We start from the raw sequence: 16,982 nt of genomic DNA, 5'->3' as shown, positions 1-16,982 counted from the left end.
AAGATCAAACTGCAGTGTAACCTTTTCCCCATTACCTCACCCTTGTTATTACAGGCACCTTTAAATATGCTGACAATAGAGTGGATAAAAGCACACATATTTTTTATTATATTGAAACTGGATTTCAATCTTGAATCCTGAAATTTCTTCAATGAAATTGTGGAATAACACATAACTTCTCAAATCTTTAATTCTTGTAGTGGCAAAATAAATATAATAACACTATCCACTGTACACACATATGTACATACACACACATACATATACACATATACACACTTGTGTGCATGCTAAATTGCTTCATTGTGTCCGATTCTTTGCAACCCTACAGACTGTAGCCTGCCAGGCTTCTCTGTCCATGGGATTCTCCAGGCAAGAATACTGGAATGGGTTGCCATTTCCTACTCCAGGGCATCTTACCGACCCAGGGATCAAACTCACATCTCTTATGTCTCCTGCATGGGTTCAGTTCAGTTCAGTCGCTCAGTCATGTCTGACTCTTTGCGACCCCACAACCGCAGCACTCCAGGCCTCCCTGTCCATCACCAACTTCCGGAGTTTACCGAAACTCATGTCCATTTAGTCTGTGCTGCCATCCAGACATCTCCTCCTCTGGCGTCCCCTTCTCCTCCTGCCCTCAGTCTTTCCCAGCATCAGGGTCTTTTCCAATGAGTCAGCTCCTCGCATCAGGTGGCCAAAGTATTGGAGTTTCAGCTTCAATATCAGTCCTTCCATTGAACACCCAGGACTGATCTCCTTTAGGGTGGACTGGTTGGATCTCCTTGCAGCCCAAGGGACCCTCAAGAGTCTTCTCCAACAATACAGTTCAAATTTCTTTGGCACTCAGCTTTCTTTATAGTCCAACTCTCACATCCATACATGACCACTAGAAAAACCAGAGTCTTGACTAGACGGACCTTTGTTGACAATGTAATGTCTCTGCTTTTTAATGTGCTGTCTAGGTTGGTCATAACTTTCCTTCCAAAGAGTAAGCATCTTTTAATTCCATGGGCAGGTGGGTTCTTTACCACTAGCAACCACATGCACAAATTTAAATGAAAAGCTCTTATCATTAAATCAAGATAATTTTGAAGTACAAATTATTAATGACATATTACACAAGGTAATTAGGCACTTCCATTTCAGCACAGTCTATTATTTTGGGGGTCACTTTTCCCTTCATTTCTCATTGCTACAGGACATCTCATGATTCCCAAATGGCACAAATGGAGAACAAGACAGAAGTGACTAGGTTCGTCCTCCTCGGACTATCCAGTGCCCCCGAACTGCAGAGCCTCCTCTGTATCATGTTCACTGTCATTTACCTCGTCACCCTGGTCGGAAACCTGGGAATGATCATACTGATTCTCCTGGACTCTCGTCTGCACACTCCTATGTACTTTTTCCTCAGTAACCTGTCTCTGGTGGACTTTGGCTACTCCTCGGCAGTCACTCCGAAAGCCATGGCTGGGTTACTTATAGGAGACAAGTTCATCTCCTACAATGCATGTGCTGCTCAGATGTTCTTCTTTGTCGCCTTTGCCACTGTGGAAAATTATCTTTTGGCCTCAATGGCCTATGATCGCTATGCAGCCGTGTGCAGACCTCTGCATTATACCACAACTATGACGACAAGTGTGTGTGCACATCTGGCCATAGGGTCCTACATCTGTGGGCTTCTAAATGTCTGCTTCCATGTTGGAGACATATTCAGCCTTACTTTCTGTAAGTCCAACACGGTCCATCATTTCTTCTGTGATGTTCCAGCTGTCCTGGCTCTCTCTTGCTCTGAAAAACACATTAGTGAGGTGGTTCTTGTTTTTCTGTCGAGCTTTAATGTCTCTTTTGCTCTTCTGGTTATACTGATTTCCTACCTGTTCATATTTGTGAACATCTTGAAGATGCACTCAGCTCAGGGTCACCAAAAGGCTTTGTCGACCTGCGCTTCCCACCTCACCACTGTCTCCATCTTCTATGGGACCGTCATCTTCATGTACGTACAGCCCAGCTCCAGCCACTCCATGGACACAGACAAAGTGGCCTCTGTGTTCTATGCTGTGGTCATCCCCATGCTGAATCCTGTGGTCTACAGCCTGAGGAACAAGGAGGTCAAGAGTGCCTTCAAGAAGGTAGTTGAGAAGACAGATATTTCTATAGGGTTGGGATTTTAACATTGTAGTATCGACAGTAACCTTATTTAACTCCTCTCAGACTTTCCCCATGTAACTTGTTGCTCTTCAAGTGCACACCGCATTTACATTTTTGAGGGGGCATCTTTATCTCTTTAAAAATCTGTCATCCAGTAAAAAATATAACATATTTAAAAATCTAAAACCTGAATGAGAATGACTAATGGGAAGCTTTAGAAATGTTAGGACCTGCTTGTCAAAACTTATTGATGCTATTTGATTTATTCACCTGTTTCACTTACATTTGGTTGACTACCTGTCAATGCAAACACACATGCTAATACAGGAGTACAGTCAAGCCCATAAACAAAGGTACAGGTGTGTGTCTCGTGTGGGCACACACACACTGGAAAGGGAACTTTGTCAAAGGTAACTGAAGTGTGGCTGGCATAAGAAAGAACAGAATAATGCCATCTGCAGCAACACGGATGGACCTCCAGATGGTCACACTGAGTGAAGTCAGTCAGAGAAAGACAGACATTTGATATCACTTGTATGTGGAATCGAAAAAAAAAAAACGGTAAAACAGATTTACTTACAAAAAAGAAACAGGTTCACAGACTTTAAAAGCAAACTTATGGTTACTAGGAGGGAATGGGGAGGGGAGGGATAAACTGGTCAATTGGAACTGACATATACACACTGCTATATGTAAAACAGATAGCTAATAAGAACCTACTGTATAGCACAAGAAACTCTACTTAATATTCTGTAATGACCTATATGGGAAAGAATCTACAGAAAGTGGACATGTGTATATGCATAACTGATTCACTTTTCTGTAAAACAGAAACTAACAAAATATTGTAAATCAACCATACTCCAGTAAAACTTCTTTTAAATGAAAAAATGGACTGTGGCTAGTTTTTAATAAAAATAATTTTAGCAGTTATTTGACATTAAATATAAAATTATGTCTATGTGTGGTTATTTCTTTTGTTGAATAACTGTTCTGTGATTCTGAATAGGAGGAAAATCATTATTTTAAATGAAATTATGTATTCTTTTGGCACATTTTATTAAGAGATACATAAATATCTTGAATTAATATTTCTTCTTGACTAAATCACAACACAGTCACACTACAATTTTCAATAAGATAAAATAATCAACCCAAATCCATAGCTTACCCTAATGGTATTCTACATGCTACTGGTTTGGAAAAATGTATAATGAACTGAATGAATCATTATAATACCATGCAGAGTATTTTCATTTTCTTAAATCTCCTCTTTTTAAATTTAAATTTTATATTGGAATGTGAAGCCAGTGATAAAAAATCTGCCTGCCAATGCAGGAGGTTCAGTGGACATGGGTTCAATCCAAGGAAGATCACCTGGAGGAGGAAATGACAACCCACTCCAGTATTCTTGCCTGGAAAATTCCATGGATGGAGAAGCCTGGCGGGCTACAGTCCATGGATGTGCAAAGAGTTGAAAATGACTGAACTACTGAACACACTCATAGTTGATTTACAATATTATGTTAGGTTTTGGTGTTCAGAAAAGAGATTCAGTATATACACGCTCTTTCTCAGATTGTTTTCCTACATAATTTATCACAGAATATTGAGTAGAATTGCAGGGCTACACAGTAGGTCCTTGTTGATTATCTGCTTCGCACATATTAGTGCATTCATACTAAGTTGTTTCAGTCACGTCTGACTCTTTGTGACCCCATGGACTGTAGCCCACCAGGTTCCCCTGTCCATGTGATTTTCCAGGCAAAAATACTGGAGTGGGTTGCCATGACCTCCTCCAGGGGATCTTCCCCACCCAGGGATCTCTTACATCTCCTGCATTGGCAGGCAGGTTCCTTGCTTCTAGCACCACCTGGGAAGCCCCATAGATAGTAGTGTGTGTATGTTAATCCCCAAATCCTAATTTATTCCCCCACTCCACTTTTACATTTTGATAACTGTAGTTTGTTTTCAAAGTTTGTAAGTCTGTTTTGTGTTGGGAGCCGCCGGGACGTGCCCAGGCCGTGAGAAGGTCACAGGATGAGAGAGGAACCTGCAAGGCAGTTCCTCCCCTCGAGGTTGTCCCGGGGACAAGGTCATGGGACGCGAAAGGAACCTGCAAGGCAGCTCTTCCCCTCGAGGGTGTCCCGGGGACCCGATATATCCCTTTCCTCTTTGTGTCTTACTGTTGTCGGGCTTTCTATTAATTTTTGGAAATGTAACATATAGTGATCAGGCCTCCCTGGAAAAGTCCAAGCCTATTTAGAAATGCTCATGATTGCTCTGGCTCAGGACACAACCATAAACATCAGGTCAAAAAGGAAAAGGCCACAGGCATAGTTTGGCTGCTTGCTTAAATATTAAAATGTTCTAGAATAGAAAAGAGTAGAGGCATTTAGATTTAGAAGTAGATATTCTGATTCAGTTTACTTGCTCCTTGGTTGAGAGGGTTTTCATTACTGCTATTTCCTTGTTGCTATTTGTCCATTGTTTCCCTTCCTTTAAACAACATGGAAGACTATGGGTATTTTTGTAGAGTTAGGAAATTGGGTACATAGGATTTCAATAGAAGATTTATATTAACCAGCTTCACTGCCATTACCTCACTATTAATAGAAGTGTTTTGCTGTTTCATAGTTAATCACTGTAGACTTTGTAATTTTAGGTAAAGAAAAATATCAGGGTTTTCACATGGTACTATTCTCAGAAATGTCAAACATGTTACTGTAACCCTTCCCACGTATTGTTTTATTGTCTAAAGAATTCATACTATACCTGAAATTTGTGGAACATTGTTTTTGTTAGAGTGAAAATTTTAGGCCATTGAGGCAAGAAGACTATGTACGGGACATTTAAGAAAAAAACCCTGTAATCAGAAATGTTCCAGATGAATGCATAGGGGATAAACATGGTAAAGAAAAATATTGACAGAAGCACGAAACCAATATCTGATGCAATATGTGGTGACTTAAGGGGGAGATAACATTCATTCTATAAAAACTGAACTGTCCTAAAAATAAAAGATTTTTCTTCCACGCAACCTTCTGTGTGTGTCTGTCTTCTTCTTTGCCAACACCACTCATCCCTTGGGTACTCCTGGACCCGCTGGGGCTGGACTCCATCAGTTTTGTAAATAAGTTCATTACTACAATCATTTTTTAAGATTCCACATGTGAATGAAATATATATCTTTCTCTGTTTGACTTACTTCACTTAGTATGACAATCTCTAGGTTCAGCCATGCTACTGCAGATGAGATTAATTCATTCTTTTTTTAATGATTGAGAAATAGTCTATTGTATATACATATCATATCTTCTTTATCCATTCATCTGTCAATGGACATTTAGATTGTCACCATGTCCTGGCTCCAGAAAAACATCTATTTCTGCTTTATTGACTATGCCAAAGCCTTTGACTGTGTCGATCACAATAAACTGTGGAAAATTCTGAAAGAGATGGTAATACCAGACCACCTGACCTGCCTCTTGAGAAACCTGTATGCAGGTCAGAAAGCAACAGTTAGAACTGGACATGGAACAACAGACTGGTTCCAAATAGGAAAAGGATTACTTCAAGGCTGTAGATTGTCACCCTGCTTATTTAACTTATATGCAGAGTACATCATGGGAAGCGCTGGGCTGGAGGAAGCACAAGCTGGAATCAAGATTGCTGGGAGAAATATCAATAACCTCAGCTATGCAGATGACACCACCCTTATGGCAGAGAGTGAAGAGGAACTAAAGAGCCTCTTGATGAAAGTGAAAGAGGAGAGTGAAAAAGTTGGCTTAAAACTCAGCATTCAGAAAACTAAGATCGTGGCATCTGGTCCCATCACCTCATGGGAAATAGATGGGGAAACAATGGAAACAGTTGCTGACTTTATTTTTCTGGGCTCCAAAATCACTGCAGATGGTGATTGCAGCCATGAAATTAAAAGACGCTTACTCCTTGGAAGGAAAGTTATGAGCAGCCTAGATAGCATATTAAAAAGCAGAGACATTACTTTGCCAACAAAGGTCCGTCTAGTCAAGGCTATGTTTTTTCCAGTGGTCATGTATGGATGTGAGAGTTGGACTGTGAAAAAAGCTGAACACCGAAGAAGTGATGCTTTTGAACTGTGGTGTTGGAGAAGATTCTTGAGAGTCCCTTGCACTGCAAGGAGATCCAACCAGTCCATCCTGAAGGAGATCAGTCCTGGGTGTTCATTGGAAGGACTGAGGCTGAAGCTGAAACGCCAATACTTTGGCCACCTCATGCGAAGAGCTGACTCATTGGAAAAGACCCTGATGCTGGGAAAGATTGGGGGCAGGAGGAGAAGGGGACGCCAGAAGATGAGATGGTTGGATGGCATCACTGACTCAGTGGACATGAGTTTGAGTAAACTCCGGGAGTTGGTGATGGAGAGGGAGGCCTGGCGTGCTGTGTTTCATGGGATCGCAAAGAATCAGACACGACTGAGTGACTGAACTGAACATGTCCTGGCTACTGTAAATAGTATCACAATGAACACTGGAGTGCATGTATCTTTTTGAACTATTGTTTTCTCTGAAATATGCCCAGGAGTGGAATTGCCGGATCATGTGTGAGTTCCATTTTTAGCCTTTTGAGGAACCTCCATACTGTTGTCTGTAGTTGTATGAAGTTACGTTCCCAATGACGGTGTAGGAGGATCCCTTTTTCTCCACACCCTCTCCGGACTTTTTGATGATGGTCATTCTGACCAGTATGAGAATCTAAAAAACAAACAGCACAAAATGAAAACAAGCTCATAGAGAAATAGCTGATGGCTGCTGGTAGGGTACAAAAGAGGTGAAGGGAATGAGAGGTACAAACCTCCAGTGATAAAACACAGGAGCCATTAGAATGCAATATGCAGCATAATGAATATGGTAAACGATATTATAATAACTTTGAAAAATGACACAGGAAATTTAAATTTAAAAACTTAAATACCAAATGATGGTAAAAATGTAAAATAATTTTAATGCATTGCTGGTAAGAAATTGAAATAGTAGAACACTTCAGAAAATATCTTGGCAATTTTTCATTTAAATAAACACATATTCACCCTATAATTAAGCAACCCATCTCCTAGATATTTATCCAAATGATGTGAATGCTTGTGTTCAAATATCTTAGGCAACTGTTAATATCAGTTTTATTTGTAGTCACCAGACCCTTGAACCAACACAAACATTCCTCAGCTACGAAGTAGGATAAACAACCTGTAATGTCCATTGCGTAGAATCTGATTCTGCAATAAAGATTCCATTATGACACAAGTAATAACATGAGTGAATCTCAAATGCTAAGAGAAAGATTACCAACTCAGAGTACGTGTTCCAGGATAACAGTTAAGGACATTCTTGCAAAGGCAAAATTCTCTGATTGTCAGGGGCAGTGGATAGCAAAATGTGTTTATCCAAAGAAGTTTATAGGAATTTATTCAGGTGATAGTGGCTCTTTGACAGTAAATTTGACAAAAGTCTTAGAACTGTACATTAAAATTTTGGATATTACTGTATGTAAATTATATGTTCATAATAAATTGACCAAAATAGCAAGGAAAAAAGAAGCAGCAAAAACCATGTATGTATAATGGAAATAATCAGCATGGTCCCCACAGACAGTTTAATTGTACCTTTCCTGGGAAAGTGGGATGAGAAACTGTAGATGCGCCCACAAGGGAAATTCCTAGAGAGCTCTGCGTCTCTATAACACCCCCCAGCATTAGCCTTTGAAATCCCAGTATCAGTGTGACCTTATTTTAGAGGGATGGCTCTGCATACTGAACCCATTCAGCCATCATTTATTCATCTGACTATACTTGTCAGTACACAGAAGCTTTATCCCAGAATTTGATATGTACCTGTACCCATCGTCAGGGAAACACTCCAAGATAAAAATGAAATTGACTGGCTCTTAAAAGATAATCTCTTATTGGACTTTGTTATTTGCAGAAACAATTCTGTGAATTACATGACACGTAATCTTACGATGTTTATTGTTCAAAGGAGGAGGAGCTAAGGAGACAGAAAGAATGCACAGTAGGTTCAGGAATTAAGCCATGTTAATATTCTTTCTTCCATTTTCCTGCCTTAGAGACTTTGGAATCATAAGAGCATTATTGGAAGGAGAGTTCCTCTGACAGTATTTCTGCATCATTCTACAGCTGATAATCTGATTTCCAACTCGTTATGCAGAACTGACTTTCCTTCTCTCCCAGCACACAGGTAAGCACGTATACTACACAAACATTTTGAGTTAGAAGTGTGATTCATGCCAGAGGAATGGGGAAACTATTCTCACTTTAAGTTATTAGAGAACAAAAGTAAATATTTTCAAGGTTTTCCTAAAATATTGAGGTGAGACTGGGATACAAATGTCAAACTTCCATCAGTAGAGTTTACTGATACCGAGGAAACCCCATCCTACTTTCCGAAAGATATGAACAGAAAAATAACCTAGATAGATTCTCTGATTGATTAAATGGTAATTTCATCTTGTTCATCAAATATTGGCTTCTCAATGGAGAGAGGAAACAAATCAATACTAACAAAAGAACAACAAAAAAAAGCCAAAGTGAAGTCACTCAGTCGTGTCCAACTCTTTGGGACCCCATGAACTCTAACCTACCAGGCTCCTCCATCCATGGAATTTTCCAGGCAAGAATACTGGAGTGGGTTGCCATTTCCTTCTCCAGGAAGATCTTCCTGACCCAGGGATTGAACCCAGGTCTCCCGCATTGTAGGCAGACACTTTACCATTTGAGCCACCAGGGAAGTCAAAAAGCAGAGGTTAAAAAAATCCTCATTACTGAGTACAAGCTTGTTTGACTTGCCGCAAGAAAAGTCAATGAATATGAGATGAGGGGTTGGGACTAGGAAGGGACTTTATTTGGAAGCTGGCTTATGGAGAAGACAGCAAGTTAGTGTCTCAAAATAATCATCTTGTCAGAGGCCTGGTGGCCAGGTCCTTTTATGGATCAGAGTTTGGGGAGGTGAGGAAACAAAGTAAAAAGACCAGTTAATTCCTGCAAATATCTCCTAGACTGGCAAGCTTTAGGTAGAAGGACGTGTTCACTTCACTTCCTTAAGTCATCTCATGGCTGGTGTGAAATGGAATATCTCCTGTCATATCAGCTAACAAGGATGCACGTCTACCTGTGATTCTGGCTTGGGGCTAAGATAGTTAGCAGCATGTGAGGGGCCCTGGCTCTGCACCTGGGGACAGAAAGGACTCAAGACTGTGGCATCTTTCACGGGTGGTCGGGGTCAGGTTATCTCTCTGAGGCAGGCCGTTGTGAGTGTCTACAATAACAAAAGCAGCAAAATATGGGTTACAGTCACACAAGCAGATCCAGTGTAAATTCAAAATTAACCCTTCCTGGTTACACTTAAACTGTGACAGTGTCTGGGCTTCCCTGGTGGCTCGTAAAAAGAAGCTGCCTGCCAAGTGAATTCTTCAGTACCATGTCTCTAGATTCTGTATATATGTGTTAGAATATGTTATTTATCTTTCTCTTTCTGACTCAATTCACTCTGTATAATAGGTTCTAAGTTCATCCACCTCATTAGAACTGACTCAGATGTGTTCCTCTTTATGGCTGGGTAGTATTCCATTGTGTATCTATCCACACTTCTTTATCCATTCATCTGTTGATGGACATCTAGGTTGCTTCCCTGTTCTAGCTATTGTTAACAGTGCTGCAATGAACAATGGGAGAAACAGACATAGAGAACAGACTTATGGACGAGGGGAGAGGGGAGCAGAGAGTGAGATGTATGCATAGAGTAACATGGAAACTTACATTACCGTGTGTAAAATAAATAGCCAATGGGAATGCTGTATGGCTCAGAAAACTCAAACACGGGCTCTGTGTCAACCTAGAGGGGTGGGGTGGGGAGGGAGATGGGAGGGGGGTTCAGAAGGGAGGGGGTATATGTGTACTTATGGCCGATTCATGTTGAGATTTGACAGAAAACAGCAAAATTCTGTAAAGCAATTATCCTTCAATAAAAAATAAATTAAAAAAAAAAAAAAAGCTGCCTGCCAGTGCAGATGTGGGTTCCGTCTCTGGGTCAGGAAGATCCCTGGAGAAGGAAATGGCAGCCCACGTCAGTGTTCTTGCCTGAGAAATTCCGTGGAGAGAGGAGCCTGGAGGGCACCAAGTGTTGAACACATCTTAGCAACTAAACAACAGCAGCAACATAAAAGTGTCTAAAAGGAATTAACAAAATCCAAACTGCATTTTGACCTTTTCTTCATAATCTCATGCTTATTATTACTAGAATGTGTATACATGTTAGCAGTGAATGGCTAAAAGCATAGACTTCCTATTTGACCCAAAGTGGATTTAACTATTGAATCTTGACTCTCATACTAGTTGTGTAATTTTAGAGCAACACATAACTTTTTAAGTCTTTAATTTACTAATGGTAAAGCAGAAATCATAATGCTACTTACCTTACACACACACGCACACCACTCACTTATCTATAAAGAACTGGTTGGTAATAGAACATAGTATATGCTAAAAGTGGTCATGGCTGTTTGGGTTGGTAAACATAATATCTTCAAGGTACAGGCTTGTGAAATGAAGTTGCAAAAGTTTTAGGAGGAAGATGTTCAGTTGTTCAGTTCAGTTCAGTTGTTCAGTCCTGTCTGACTCTTTGTAACCCCATGGACTGCAGCAAGGCAGCCCTCCTTGTCCATCATAAACTCCCAGAGCTTACTTAAACTTATGTCCATCGCATCAGTGATGCCATCCAACCATCTCATCCTCTCTCGTCCCCTTCTCCTCCTGCCTTCAATCTTTCCCAGCATCAGGGTCTTTTCATATGAGTCAGTTCTTCCCATCATGTGGCCAAAGTATTGGAGTTTCAGCTTAAGCATCAGTCCTTCCAATGAATATTCAGGACTCATTTCCTTTGGGATGGACTGGTTGGATCTCCTTGCAGTCCAAGGGACTCTCAAGAGAACCAACACCACAGTTCAAAAGCATCAATTCTTCAGTGCTCAGCTTTCTTTAGAGTCCAACTCTCACATCAAATTCTCGCATGACTACTGGAAAACTCATAGCTTTGACTAGACGGACCTTTGTTGGCAAAGTAATATCTCTGCTTTTTACTATGCTGTCTAGGATGGCCATAGCTTTACTTCCAAGAAGTAAGCATCTTCAATTTCATGGCTACAGTCACCATCTGCAGTGATTTTGGAGCCCCCAAAAATAAAGTCTCTCACTGTTTCCATTGTTTTCCCATCTATCTGCCATGAAGTGATGGGACCGGATGCCATGATCTTAGTTTTCCGAATGTCGAGCATTAAGCCAACTTTTTCACTCTCCTCTTTCACTTTCATCAAGAGGCTCTTTAGTTCTTCTTCTCTTTCTGCCATAAGGGTGGTGTCATCTGCATATCTGAGGTTATTGATATTTCTCCCGACAATCTTGATTACAGCTTGTGCTTCATCCAGCCCAGCATTTCTCATGATGTACTCTGCATATAAGTTAAATAAGCAGGGTGACAATCTACAGCCTTGATGTACTCCTTTCCTGATTTGGAACCAGTCTGTTGCTCCATGTCCAGTTCTAACTGTTGCTTCTTGACCTGCATACAGGTTTCTCAAGAGGCAGGTCAGGTGGTCTGGTATTCCCATCTCTTTAAGAATTTTCCACACAGTCAAAGGGTTTGGTGTAGTCAATAAAGCAGAAGTAGATGTTTTTCTGGAACTCTCTTGCTTTTTCCAAGATCCAACAAATGTTGGCAATTTGATCTCTGGTTCCTCTGCCTTCTCTAAATCCATCTTGAACATCTGGAAATTCATAGTTCAAGTACTGTTGAAGGCCGACTTGGAGAATTTTGAGCATTACTCAGCTAGCATGTGAGATGAGTGCAATTGTGCGGTAGTTTTAGCATTCTTTGGCATTGCCTTTCTTTGGGATTGGAATGAAAACTAACCTTTTCCTGTCCTGTAGCCACTGCTGAGTTTTCCAGATTTGCTGGCATATTGAGTGTAGCACTTTCACAGCCTCATCTTTTAGGATTTAAAATAGCTCAGCTGGAATTCCATCACCTCCACTAGCTTTGTTCATAGTGATGCTTCCTAAAGCCCATTTGACTTCACATTCTAGGATGTCTGGCTCTGGTGAGTGATCACACCATCGTGGTTATCTGGATCATGAAGGTCTTTTTTGTACAGTTCTTCTGTGTATTCTTGCCACCTCTTCTTAACATCCTCTGCTTCTGTTAGGTCCATACTGTTTCTGTCCTTTATTGAGCCCATCTTTGCATGAAATGGTCCCTTGGTATCTCCAGTTTTCTTGAAGAGATCTCTAATCTTTCCCATTCTATTGTTTTCCTCTATTTCTTTGCATTGATCACTGAGGAAGGCTTTCTTATCTCTCCTTCCTATTCTTTGGAACTCGGCATTCAAATGGGCATATCTTTCCTTTTCTCTTTTGCCTTTCTCCTTCTTTTCTTAGTTATTGGTAAGACTTCCTCAGATAACCATTTTACCTTTATGCATTTCTTTTTCTTGGGTCTTGATCTCTGCCTCCTGTACAATGTCATGAACCTCCATCCATAGTTTTTCAGGTATGCTGTCTATCAGAGCTAATCCCTTGAATCTATTTGTCACTTCCACATATAATCATAAGGGATTTGATTTAGGTCATACCTCTGTTAGTAGTTCACAGAAGACAGATGCCCTTCCAAAGCCTTCCAACAGAAGAAAAATATTTAAAATACTGTTCCTACACCAGAAGAGATTCTAGTAAATTACCTTACAGCATGGTGCTCCTCACCAAATAGTGTTGGGGGGAAGAACCAATTCTGACTCCCTGCTGAAACTGTTTCTTTGACTTGTTTTCATTGGTTTTGTTACTATAGTCATACATAAAGTCCTGCCTCAGAGAACCCTGCCCCTCTGCCTGACTCAAACTGAAGTGCCTTTGTTCAGGACCCTGTCTATCTGTGGATGGCAAGAAGGAAGAAATTAACACATCCCCTGCCTGAGGCTTGCCATTCTTGGAGATAGCTATAAGATTAACGGCCTTCTTATTTTGCTTCCTCACTTCTCCCCCACCTCCGATCTATAAAGGAACTTGGCATTCAAACCCCAGTAAGATGATTGTTTTGAGACATTTGTTTGCCATCTTCTCAGTCAGCTGGCTTTCCGAATAAAGTCATATTCCTTGCCTCAGCACCTCATCTCTCAGATTCATTGGCCTATGGTGTGGTGAGCAGAGGAAGCTTGGAGTCAGTAATAGCAGCTCTAGGGAATGAAGACAGCCCACAAACAAGGGACTTTCCATCCTTGATGTCTGTGGTTCTGCTTTGAGACGACAGTAATAAGAGAAAGAATGAGTTTTTTAAAAAGCACTGTTTCAAGTAAGGTATGTATTTTGAGGAAGAATTTAAACAAAAGAATGGGTCACATGCAATTGCTGAAGCAGTCAATCATACAGGCAAAGCAAGGATAGCCAGAGAAACAGTGGGAGATCAGAACAGCCTCAGTGGCCCTCGTGTGTGAAAAAAGGCAGACTGAAGGGGAAGACTGCATGGCTAAAACTTGTGCATTCCTGAAGCCCTCCAGGTCACCACCCAATTTTCGCAAACCAACACATCGATAAGCATCCCATCCTTGTAACAGTATAATAGCTATTATTCTTAGACTGTGCTAATCATCCAGAATTTTATTTTTGAATGTATTACTTTATTTAATTTTCACAACAATACTATAAAGTAGGGTCATAATGGTCCTAATTCTGCAGATGGAAATACGAGCTTCAGGTGAGTTAGGTTAGAGTCATCCCCAGGCAGTGAAAGGTAGGGCTCATATCTACCTCAGCTCTGACCGTAGTGCTCCAAGCACAGTGCTCTGTCTTCCTCTCAGAGCTGCCTGCTGGTGGTACAGCCCTGCCGCTCTGGTTATCTCATCACATACACTCTGCCCGTACTTTCAGTTACTTCTCTGAAACATCCAACACTGAGCTCAGACCGATGAAGGCAAAGAGTAATCAGGAAGGGAGGTAAACTCAATTTGATTTAAACACAATAAAGGCCATTATTTCGGAAGCCACTCCATGTGGGTTCAGAGATTGCCTTGGGTCCAAAGCATGCCTTGTTAATTAACACTCATTTAAAAATAAATAAGATTACTCAACCTCTTATGCATTATAATTTAAATGAAGGCAATATCATATCAAGATATGACATCCTTGAAAGGATATAATCAATGTGTATTTAGAGTCAGACACGACTTGGTGACTGAACAACAACAAAAAAGGTGTCTAGAGAAGTTCCTGACAGAGGAGCAACATGCAGGGATAGGATCTTACTAGGCTTGGAAAGAGTGAATTGGCAGATGTATTTATTCTGGACTAGTTATTTATCAAGTTAACCTTCTTTTTTAAAGGCTTTATTTACATTTGTAGTTTTGGCTGTGCTGGGTCTTCATCGCGGCAGGGGCTTTGCTGTGGTTGTGGAGAGCAGGGCTTACCCTCTAGCTGGGGTCCGCGAGCTTCTTGCTGTGATGGCAGGGCTTGTGAGCACAGGCCACAGGGTGCTCAGGCTGCAGAGCGGCTGCAGGGCCCCGTGGTGAGGCTCCTGGGCCACAGGGCACAGGCTCAGTGGTTGTGGTGCGTGGGCTCAGCTGCCTGCCTTGTGTGGGATCCGCCTGCATCAGGGATAGAACCCGCGTCTGCTGCATTGGCGGGTGGACTCTTTACCACTGAGCCGCCAGGGAAGCCCCTATCAAGTTAATTTTCTATATCTCAGCTTACAAACTCATACACTTTAAAATTGAAGAGATTATCTGTGAAGACCCTTTAGATTCAACAGCATGTAAATCTCTATGTAATGAATGGACTAAGTCTTGTTGACAAGTGCATCTTTATCTGGAGTACACTGAAATACAAGCTATCACTGTAATAAAGGAATGCTGTAGTGAAATATTGTATGTACAGTTTTCAAGTTAAGTTTCTTTGTGCATCACTGATTCTGTTTTCTCATCGCCACAGAGCGCTTTGTAGTTCTCTTCACGATGAAGAACACGACAGTAGTGACACAGTTCTTTCTCCTAGGACTAACCAGTGACCCAGAACTACAAGTTCCCCTCTTTATAATGTTCACCCTCATCTACCTCGCCACTCTGATTGGGAACTTGGGGATCATTACGTTGATTCTGCTGGACCCGCGTCTCCACACGCCCATGTACTTTTTCCTCAGTAACCTGTCTCTGGTGGATGTTTGTTACTCTTCAGCTGTCACTCCCACAGTCCTGGCTGGATTCATTCCAGGAGACAAGGTCATCTCCTACGATGCGTGTGCAGCTCAGATGTTCTTTTTCGCAGCCTTTGCCACTGTGGAAAATTACCTGTTGGCCTCAATGGCTTATGATCGCTATGCAGCTGTGTGCAAACCGCTACATTACACCACCACCATGACAAGAAGTGTGTGCGCTGGTCTGGCGACAGGCTCCTATGTCTGTGGATTCCTGAATGCCTCCATCCACACTGGAGACACATTCAGTCTCTCTTTCTGTATGTTCAATGCGGTCCATCACTTTTTCTGTGATGTTCCAGCCGTCATGATTCTCTCTTGTTCTGACAGACATGTTAGTGAACTGGTTCTAGTTTATGTAGTGGGCTTCAATGTCTTTTTTGCTCTCCTGGTTATCTTGATATCCTATATATTCATATTTATCGCCATCCTAAAGATGCCCTCATCCACAGGGTACCAGAAGGCCTTGTCCACCTGTGCCTCCCACTTCACCGCTGTATCCATCTTCCATGGAACGATTATCTTCATGTACTTACAGCCCGGCTCCAGTCATTCCATGGACGTGGGCAAAATGGCCTCTGTGTTCTATGCTGTGATTGTTCCATTGCTGAACCCTCTGGTCTACAGCCTGAGGAACAAGGAGGTAAAGAGTGCATTTATGAAGGTGCTTGTAGAGGCAAAATTGTCTCTAGGATTCTGATTTCAACACTGTAAAATGATATCCTGACCAATGAAAGGTCTCTTGTCTTGAAAAAAAAAAAAAAGAAGAAGAAGAAGAAATACTATGTCCAGAAATATAATACCCGAACAAGAATGACTAAGATGTCTTGTGGTTGACTAGTTTAAAACCTTATTAAGGACATTGGTTTATTCATTTATCCTGCATGCTTTTTTAACTAAAATATTTACTTCATGTATTAGAATATACATATGTGTGTAATAGATTTCTATTTCTTTGGTTAAATGCTAAATTGTTAATTTAGCATTTAACTTAAATGTTAAATTTGAAAATAAAATGTTATACTATTGAATACAAGTATATGATTTGGGGGATCACAAGAGATATCAAGAGATTTATCAAGAGATAAATAAAGCATTTTAAATACATTAATATTTCTGTCTTGACTGAGTCATTTGACAGAACCAACATGCTCATTTTTATGATTTTCAAAGGATAATGTAGCCAGAGTGTAAGAAAAGTGGGGAAAATGAAAAGTATTTAAAACCTAAGAGTTTTTTGACATATTTATTTATTTATTTGACTTAGTTGTGGGTCTTAGTTGCAGCAGACTGGATCTTTGGTTGTGGTGCATGGGATCGGTAGTTGTGGCATTTGGGATTTAGTTCCCTGACCATGGAATAAACCCACGTCCCCTGCATTGTAAGGCAGATTCTTAACCACTGGACCACCAGAGAAGTCCCTTAAACACAAGATTTTGATGCTGAATATGCTTGCTTATATTAGAGTTTCACTTCTAGATCCTCTTTCTACAGAGGTAAGAAGTATACATATACAAGGTTTGTATGTATTCATCAGTTCAGTTCAGT

The 16,982-nt window shown here is 40.9% G+C and overlaps 2 protein-coding genes across 2 annotated transcripts; both read left to right on the top strand.

Annotated features, from left to right (window-relative positions):
• The first annotated feature begins 1,217 nt into the window (after positions 1–1,217).
• LOC122449799 (olfactory receptor 5B2-like) lies at positions 1,218–2,173 on the top strand. The gene has a single exon (XM_043481818.1). It carries the CDS (start codon positions 1,218–1,220, stop codon positions 2,169–2,171), a length of 954 nt encoding a protein of 317 aa, XP_043337753.1. The 3' UTR covers positions 2,172–2,173.
• A 13,019-nt stretch (positions 2,174–15,192) lies between these two features.
• LOC122449856 (olfactory receptor 5B3-like) lies at positions 15,193–16,134 on the top strand. The gene has a single exon (XM_043481898.1). It carries the CDS (start codon positions 15,196–15,198, stop codon positions 16,132–16,134), a length of 939 nt encoding a protein of 312 aa, XP_043337833.1. The 5' UTR covers positions 15,193–15,195.
• Positions 16,135–16,982: the final 848 nt, after the last annotated feature.

This window comes from Cervus canadensis, chromosome 11 (genome assembly GCF_019320065.1).
Source record: "Cervus canadensis isolate Bull #8, Minnesota chromosome 11, ASM1932006v1, whole genome shotgun sequence".
In the NCBI taxonomy this organism is placed as follows: Eukaryota; Metazoa; Chordata; class Mammalia; order Artiodactyla; family Cervidae; genus Cervus; species Cervus canadensis.
Note: the sequence above shows the minus strand (reverse complement) of the source record. Positions and strands in the feature narration are given on the sequence as shown.

What these genes read in the sequence shown, in the direction of transcription:
- LOC122449799 (XM_043481818.1), top strand. Translation starts at nt 1,218, where the DNA reads ATGGCACAAATGGAGAACAAGACAGAAGTGACTAGGTTCGTCCTCCTC.
- LOC122449856 (XM_043481898.1), top strand. Translation starts at nt 15,196, where the DNA reads ATGAAGAACACGACAGTAGTGACACAGTTCTTTCTCCTAGGACTAACC.